The sequence below is a fragment of the Carlito syrichta genome, unplaced genomic scaffold (assembly GCF_000164805.1).
Source record: "Carlito syrichta isolate Samal-C Ts95f unplaced genomic scaffold, Tarsius_syrichta-2.0.1 Scaffold68293, whole genome shotgun sequence".
Taxonomy (NCBI): Eukaryota; Metazoa; Chordata; class Mammalia; order Primates; family Tarsiidae; genus Carlito; species Carlito syrichta.
In genome coordinates, this window is record NW_007012389.1 from 60,826 (window position 1) to 70,283 (window position 9,458).

Consider the following 9,458-nt stretch of genomic DNA (forward strand, 5'->3'; position numbering starts at 1 on the left):
TTATGTGCCCAGGCTGTTCTCAATCTCCTGTCCTCCAGAGATCCTGTAGCTTAAGCTTCTCAAGTAGCTGAGATTACAGATGTGAGCCACCATGCCCAGCATAAAAATTTGATAACTTTTATCTTCTGTTTCCTCAATCTCAATGTCTCCAAAATGTTAATGTAGATCAGGTTCTTTTAAATAGTTTTCTTTAATGAAATATAGATTTCCAGACACTCTAGGAAACTCTGATTCATTTAATCTGGAAAAGTTCCTATATTTTTAACAAGCAAGTTCAATTAGTTTTGAAGTGGTTGGCGTGAGGAGCACACATTGAGAAAATATTTTTATCTCAATTCCTCTCCAAAGCTAATTCTAGTCCCTCTTAAACTTCTGTCCAGTATCTTCCTTTTCTTCTTGCATTTGCAATACTTCCCTTCTCCATCCACCACTTCAGGTGACAAAGAACACATGATATGAAACCCAGTTCTCCTAATTTCAATAACTTCCCTGAGGCATTCTTGGTTTTTCCCAAGTCACATATGGTTGAAGGTACTAGGCCAGGTTTTCCAACTCTTTTGTTTACCCTAATGGCACCATTTAAATAATATTGCAGGCGGATCTTTTCTTCCACCTATGTAAAATAGCCTTATTAATATTGCCTTAGGATAGCCCATCAGCTACAAATGGTAATGTATAAATCAAAAGCTCCCTGTGTAAGACTTCTTATAATTGTAGAAGTTGTTCGGTTTTCCTCTGTTCCACAAAGTTTCTGACTTCATGTCAATGGACAGATTTGGCTTGCTCAGTAGGAACCCACAGCTTTTTGGAGCTTTATGCTAAACAGTGACAACCTGAGTCAGTTCACATTTACTGTGGATGGGTCTATAGAGTGTCAGCTACCAAAGCCTTTCCACTGCTACACTGAGCAACTATAGCAGGTGGTGTATATTCAAGTCTCTGAAGAAACTTCTGGTAAGCAGAAATGTTTTGAACAGCCTAAGTCTTTTTTTTTTAATCTTCAGCATTTTGATTCATTGGGATCCATGTTCTAAATAATTTCTATCTGTAATTTGATTTTTTACCTGAAACCCCTTAGGAGGAGCTGGAGAATACTTTAGAAATCAACAAAGTCAGTGTATATCCTTTTGTACTTGTAAGATGTCCAGCTTTCTCAGCAGCCTTTGACTTCCCTGGTTACTCTTTCCTTGATAGGTTCTCCTATTTTGACTTTTAGGATACTTCTCTTGTTTTTCACACTCATTCTTGGCCACTTTTTCCATCTTTTTTACTGGTCCCTCTTCCTTTCTGATCTTGTTAGATGTGTATATTCTTCAACATATTTTAATGAATGATTATAGGAGAGTGACTATTGGATCAGGTTAAGCCAGAAGTTGACTGTGATATGGCAGAGGGGTGGCAGAGGGGTGAGAAAGATGGTGTCAACGGGCTACTCACAACCTTTTTTTCCATTTCCCTTTTGTGCATACTATATGTTGTGTATCTAATTTTATGTGCTCTAAAAAACCTATTGTTGTGCATTTTCTTTTGTATTTGAAAACTTCTGTTAGCAGCCACATTTTTCTCAAAAAATTGACTAAATCTGGAACAAAGAGTATTGATGGTTAGCCTTGAGCCAGTGTTTCAGTGCCTGGGAGCCTAGAGGATTCCCTGGGGTGCAGTCTCTGAAGAGATGCTTTATTTTTTTGTTTGCATCTGGATAGCAAAAAGCACTCACTCCTCAGATTCTTGTTTTGATTTTAGTCAAATGGACATGGAAAATTTTTTTTAACTGGGTATATTATGTTACTTTTTAAGTCTAATTGTAGGGAGTTTTCTTAGGAGCTATGGGGTCTAGTTATATTTCTGGGCTTTAGTTTATCATTTGTAAAGTGAAAGTTTTGGACTGGATAATTTCTAAAGCCCTTCACCACTAACAATGTATAGTATCACAGATGACTTCTCTTTCCTCCTCTTTCTGGACACTTGGCTTATCTCTCCAGGTATTTTTGTTTGTGTTTTTGGTTCCTTAGATAATCCTCCTGAGGGAAGAAGGCTGAAGGGCTACACAAGATGTTTGTGCTTCATGAACCCCAGAAGCTGCAAAGTCTGTATGAATCTTTGGAAAAGAGCAACCCCGAATCCTTGAAGGTAAGGGAGTGGGAGGAGACCTGAGGACAGAGGGCTGAAGTATAAGGATGACAGATTCAGGGCTCAGAATCTTACTTGAAGAGACAGAAAGAAAAGTCTAAAGTCAGAACCTGTCTGCAGGGATAATGTGAATTTCTATTCCCAATCAATCACCTACTCTGCCTTTTTTGTGACCTCATAAACATATTTTAAAACCTTCTTTCTTCAATTTTGGTGGATTTTCTCTTCTCTTGTAGGTAATTGCAATATCACCCTGTATCCAGTCTTATCAGCCCATCTGCAACTTGGTGATGAGAGTCATCCATCTGATACAAATAGGATCCTATCACTCCCTTGTTTTAAAAATTATGGTAGCAGTCCATCTCAAAGGCTTAACTGGGGTCTCAGCTTTTATCACAAAATGTTTCAGCCTTTTCTACTTTACCTCCCAACTTTCCCTTGCCATATACCATATGGTACCACCACTGAGCCCCTCATGGTTCAGCAGGTATCATCTGCCACGCCCTTAAGCACTTCAGTCATGCTTTTGATACTACCTGAGATACTTTCCCTCATTCTCTCTTTATTCTTCCTGGAAAAGACCTTACTTTTCCATCAATACCTCGTTCAAATATGAACTTCTTACATAAGTCTTCTCACCATTTCCTAGATAGGTAGTGCATTTCCTCCTTGGGGTCATACACCACCATATGCATGCATCTCTCAGAACGTGCATCCAATTATGATTGAACTTTGAATCTCTCTATGCTTCTAAACTTAACTGTAAGGCAGTAGTCATATAATATTAATTTTGAATTTCCATACTTAACACAGATCTGATATGTAATAGATGTCAAATAAATGGCATATTATTAAATTAGAGAAAAAATGAATGAAAAGACATGCATTTTTAATAATAAATGAGTGTCAGGGAAGCCAGTTCCTAATGATTCAGCTATTAACTTAAATTTTTGTGGACCTTATTGGACCTCTTACAGCAGCATGCCTTTCAGTGAGTAGCCCAATGAACCATCCTGGAAGCACTGGCTCATCTTGTCAAGTCCTCCTAAAACTCTGGGTTTTATGTCCTATGCCACATCTAAGACCCTAGCTCAGAAAAAATCTTCATCCTCTCCTGTTATGTTCTGTTGTTTGTATAGGTATATGGTGCTGTTTTCAACATTAAAAATAAAAACCCATTCAACCTGGAGGTGCTGGTGGATGCTTGGCCAGATTTTCAGGTGGTCATCACTCGACCAAAGAAAGAGGTAGGAGCAATAGCTACTAAATATCTATAGTTACTCTCAAATGTTCTCTTTGTGGAAATGGAGGCTGAGGACTGGGGAGAAGAACCTTGACTACTCTGATGTATGCAGGTTTTAGAAGGGCTGCTTGGGAGAAGGGGAAGAACAGTGAGATAAGGCTTGAACTTAGATTCAAATGACCAATAATCTAGGACCTCTAAATAAACATTAGGATCCCATCTGGTCAATCTTTTCCATCAGGATTCTGACCATAGCTATGCTTAGACTCCTCTGGCTAGAAACTGTTAAGGAGTGTTTTCACCTGCAGGGACTCCCAAGGGGCTGTAAGCAGACATGTAGAGGCAGACTGAGTCCTCTATTCCAGATACTTCTCATCTCTGGCATGAAATCAGCATGATAGTTCTGCCCCAGTGTCAACTCTTATCTATTCACATGCACATCCAGAGCCAATCACTGAATCAGCCCCAGAGCGCTGGGTCAGAATTAGTTCAGGAATTACCTCATCAAAGACCCAGAGCCTTGCCAACCCCCTTCCCCATACTTCTTTCCATACCTTAGGCAACCTCTCTTTTGAGTTCTTAATGTACACTATTCCTAGTATACTTCCCATTCCAGATAGTAGCTACTTACTCACCCTCTTAAGGGCAGCTGACTTCAGTGCTCTGTCAGAAAGGAACCATCTTAAGTGTATCAACAGTGAGTTATTCTTCAAGGGAGTGCAACCTCTCTTAGAAAACCAGAGGGTGTTCAACAATCAAACCTTCTCCACTCTATCCCTATACAAGAACATTTTGTAAATTATAGTGCTCTGTAAATATGATTGATATTTGTTATATCAGGAGATGAAAGATGACTTGGATTATTATACCAACACTTACCACATTTTCACCAAAGATCCTAACAAATTAGAGGAAATCCTGGCATGCCCTCATGTTATCAATTGGGAACAAGCCTTCCAGATCCAAGGTAACTAGTCGGAGTTAAAAGGCAAAGGCCTACAGTGCATTTGCAGCAGATACAGAAGAGATAAAGCACTCACTGTCTCTTTTCCCTTTCCAGGTTGCCAGCAGAGCTTGGATGAAGCAATAAAAAAGATTGCAGCTTCAAAGTCAGTGCAGGTGGATTACATAAAGACTGTTCTTTTTATGATAGACTCCCCAGTGAATCACAAGACTTCAAGTGATGACAAGATGGAATTGAAGTTATTTAAAATGCATGAAGTGGATGACGATAACAAGTGAGATTTTACCTTTTACCTTGATTTTTCCCCAGATTCCTCATCGAATTACTGAGTTGCCCTAAAAGCTATACTTGGAAATATAAAATTTGAGACTCAATTATGGGGGTGAACACAATTGCATGGGTAATTGGGTAAAGGAAGGGAGGTATATTAGTGAATGGACAGAGCCTTCATTAGATGAGCTTTTGCACATATTATCTCACACCTTTGCACTTAGTCTCTTTCTGAGAGGATAACGGACATCATGGTGGCATTGGAAACTATTTACTAAAACTATTTTTTTTACAAAAATACTGCATGCCACAGAAAGTATATAGGTATACAAAGTAAACAATAAAAATCTGTCCACTTGGGTTCCCCACAGTCTTTCTGCCAGGTTTACATATTCTTGACACAGGTATGTATGCTTTTACTACTCTGTGTGTAAGTTGTTTTTATTGTTTTTTTACAACATATTATGTTTTACATATTTTTTACATATGTTTTACATATTTTACAACATATTATTAGATACAACATACTATTACTTCTGCAAAGAATATCTTCATAAATAGATCATTCTACAACTGTATAAATATTTCTGAATGATGAATTCTGAGAACTGAATTGGTTGGGTCAAAAATATGCATATTAAATGAAAGATATTACCAAATTGGATGATGAGACTTTCATGAAATTATGTGATACCATAACATATAAAATAACCTTAACATCCAGAGGAATAAATGCATTTGTCATGGTACACCCAAACAGTAGAATACTATGCAGCCATAACAAATAAAGTAACTTCATATGAACCAATTAAGAAATAATTTCAAAATTTATTGCAAAGTTTTAAAAAATAAGGTGGACAAGCAGAGTATATAGTATGTTATCACTTGTGTAAGTAAACAAATACATGTACACATCCAAAATTACACAGAATACATCTGGAAAGTTACACAAATTATATTGGCATTAGTGGTTACCTCTAGAGAAGGTAACTAGGTGACAGGAGATCAGAGAAAGAGGAAAGACTTACTTTCTTTTTTTTTTTTGAGTTGGAGTCTCACTCTGTCGCCCAGACTGGAGTGCAGTGGCCGCTCCCGGCCACCGCAGCTTCGCCTGCTGGGCTCCGGCGATCCTTCCGCCTCAGCCTTCCAAGTAGCCGGAATTACAGGCATGCGCTACCATGCCCAGTTGATTTTTTTATTTATTGTAGAGATGAGGTCTCGCTGCCCAGGTGGGTCTCGAACCCGCGGGCTCAGGCAATCCACTCACCTCAGCCTCCCAAAGGCGCGGGATTACAGGCTGAGCCACCGAGCCCGGCAAGACTTACTTTCTATTAACAATTTATTTATGCTTTATAATTGTGTTTCTAATTCAGAAATAAATAAAAATCACAAAAACCACACTCACACATACACTTGATTTAGCCAGGAAAGTCAATGCTGTTCAAACCCTGCTTGGGCCCAGCTGTGTTCCTAAGAGACTCTTAAGAGGAACATATGCACACAAAAGCAATTATAAATGGAAATTAAATAATGTTTAATATTATAACTCTGGAAACCTGGAACAAAGTACTTTCCCTAAGGTGATTTTTTTCCCCTAAGCCCAAATGCATATCTCGACATCTTGTCATTCTAGGAAGGGCAGGAAAGGATGTTTGAGATCTTTGAGGAAGCAAGCCCAGGATCAGTTCAGGCACGGAAGGGAACAAAAAGAAAGGCTATAGAAAATGTAGTACCGTGTGACCTGCTCACTGGCAAACACGAAGTGACTTTGAAACTGCCAAGCTTCTCAAAACATGTCCTCCCTATAGAGGAGTAAAACTTCTTGGAGATTGTCTTGCTTCCCTCATCCCCATATCTGCAGAGAATGTTACTGTGATTTTACAGATGAGAAAACCGAGTCTCAGATAACTTGTCCAATAAAAGAATCAGTATTAGAATCCCAATGGATAGCACCAAAAATCTAATATTCTTTTTCCGATATTGGTGCTTCTTAAACTGTATTTTTGGTACTTCACTGGAAGTATGTGATGATGGGCTTTGGGACACATGAAAACGTAAGATCAACATGACTCTTATCTCCTTATGATATTGGAATATCTGTTGCATGAAACATTATCTTGAATAATGTTTGGTGGAGTAGAATTCAAAATTCACATGTTTTATACATGGGTCTTTAAAAAAATTTCAGCCGCCGGGCTCAGTGGCTTAGCCTGCAATCCCAGCACTTTGGGAGGCCAAGGCGAGTGAATTGCCTGAACCCGTGGGTTTGAGACCAGCCAGGGAAACTTGGTGAGACCTCATCTCCACAATAAATCAAAAATTGGCCAGGCACGGTAGTGTGCACTTACAGTTTGGCTACGTAGAAGGCTGAGGTGAAAGGATAACTGAAGCCCAACAGGTCAATGCTGTGATGGACATGAGTGTGCCACTGCACTCCAGCCTAGGTGACGGGGTAAGACTCTGACTCAAAAAAACCCCAAATCAGCCATGTGAAGGGGTTCTCCGATCTATATCCTTACTCTTTTAGGCACATGTGCTCATCTTCTCCCTTAGGGTACTTGATTAGACATTTTATATGTCCTAAATACATCATGCTAGCCCTCTGCTATGAAATGTATCATAAAGTGCATAGTGTTTTCTCCCTCAATTATTTGGGAACATTGCAAGAGTAGTTTTTAATGCATTTGCATCCTCCTCTTGGCTGTAGGATTCTCAAGGAAAGGGATGGTGTCATTTTATTTATTTTCTGTAATTTTAGAGTTTAGTAAATATTGACTGAATAAATTCACTTTTTTGGCAGGAAAGGAGACTTTTCAAGCATTTTATTGGATGCCTCACATGCAGGTCTTATAAATGAACAGTGGACCTTTGGGCAAAATGAGAGGAGCTTGAAATACATTGAACGCTGCCTCCAGAATTTTCCAGGAATTGGTGTGATGGGTCCAGAAGGGCAGCCTATCTCTTGGCTTGTGATGGAACAGTCCTGTGAGTTGCGAATGGCTTACAGTGTCCCCAAATACCGAGGCCGAGGTAACATGAGGCAAATTAGTTATCACCTAAAGAAATATATCTCTCAACAAAAAATCCCATTTTATGTACATGTGGCAGAACATGAAGAGAAAACTCAACAGATAGCAAAAACTGTGGGACTTAAGATTTGTCCTTGTGGTTGGCATCAGTGGAAATGCACCCCCGGTAAATATTGTTGATTGGGGTCATTGTCCATTTCAAATCTTTCTAATCAGAGGAAAAACTTTAATATGAAACACAAAAACAGTGATCTACATTAGCACAAAAGACATTCAATTACCTGGTATCTGTGTATTATTAACCCCACCTGTATGTGACATTTTTATCTTCCTCCTCTTCCATATTCTTACAGAAAATTAAAAACTCAGTCCTTTGATGTCATACTTTTCCTTTACAGTGACAGAAATCTCAGAATTAAAATCACCCAATGCCAGTCATTAGTGCCAAGATAATCCTTTAAAAACAATACTTTATTACTTAAAGAAGACTTCTTCCAAGACAAAAGTCTACATTTTTGTGATTAAAAATAAAAAGTCAGCTTTCAAAAGTGTCTTCTCTGGTATTTTTCCACTTCCTCTACAAAGTGTTCCAAAGGACTTTTAAAAAACCCTCAGCATCATTGTTTTTTAATTCTGGGGACCTCTATGGAGCTTTAAGATACTATACTAAATTAAAGTATGGAACCAGCAGTGTAAGCTTGCTAGATTGAGTTGTGTAATTTCACTTTAAATTTTTAATATGATTTTTATATTTGATGCATTCTTTTCCTATGGTTGCTATAGCAAATTACTATAAGTCACTAAGACTTAAAGCAACACAATTTAATGACATGTTTATGGCAGTCAGAAGTCCAAAATGGGTCTTATGGGGCTAAAACCAAGGTGTCAGCATTGCCAGCTCCAAATGGAGTCTGTAAGTGTGAATCAATTTCCTTGCCTTTTCCAGATCACAGAGATTGCTTTTACTCCTTGGCTTGTGGCTCTGCATCACATCACCTTTTATCTTTCTGATTTCCTCATCATCACATCACCTTCTTCTCCTCTATAGTTAAATCTCCATCTGCCTTCCTCTTATAAGGACACTTGCAATTATCATTAGGGCCCATCTGGATAATCCAGGGTAATCTTCCTATCTCAAGATTTTTAACTCCACTGGCGAAGTCCCCTTTTCCATTTAATACAACACTCAAAGTTTCTAAGGATTAGGATTTGGATAGTTTTTGAGGGACATTATTTAGCCTACTACATAGGAGTATTAAGTAAATTTTTTATGAAAAGTTACCTCGTACTTTTATCATTTACACATTCTCAGTCTAAGACTCGGCAGAATGTCTGCATCTTGGATCCAAATTCATGAAAAAGAGAATTTACTCAAGCTTGAGACCTTGCTTACCTTAAATCCTATTAGCTATGACTTAAGGGTAATGATCATTTATAAAATTGACAGTTGGAGTACATTCATGTAAGAGATTTGAGGGAGAAGGCACCATAGATAATGTTTAGTTAAATTTAGGCAAAATACAATTGACATCTTCATCTTCAAAATATCCTTGGTGCTTGAAGATGGGTACCCAATTAGGCTGGTAGAGGATGATACAGCCAACCTATGACAGTAGACAAAGGCCTTAACAGCCTTGCAACCTAAAGCAATATAATTTATTACCTTATATTATGGTCATTCTCTAAGCAGAGAGAGACTACCATGCATTCTGCCTACACATTGAGGTAGGAACTTAGGAAATCAGCTCCTCCCCAGGCTCCACTTTTCCTATCCTAATTTGCATTCCAAATAGAATCCTCTGGCAACCATGACACACATTGG

General features: G+C 38.5%; 1 protein-coding gene across 1 annotated transcript; it reads left to right on the plus strand.

The window, feature by feature from the left end:
* The first annotated feature begins 2,052 nt into the window (after window positions 1-2,052).
* GLYATL2 (glycine-N-acyltransferase like 2) lies at window positions 2,053-7,816 on the plus strand. The gene is made up of 5 exons (XM_008052019.1): window positions 2,053-2,130; window positions 3,270-3,377; window positions 4,214-4,340; window positions 4,434-4,611; window positions 7,408-7,816. Exons 1-5 carry the CDS (start codon window positions 2,053-2,055, stop codon window positions 7,814-7,816), a joined length of 900 nt encoding a protein of 299 aa, XP_008050210.1.
* Window positions 7,817-9,458: the final 1,642 nt, after the last annotated feature.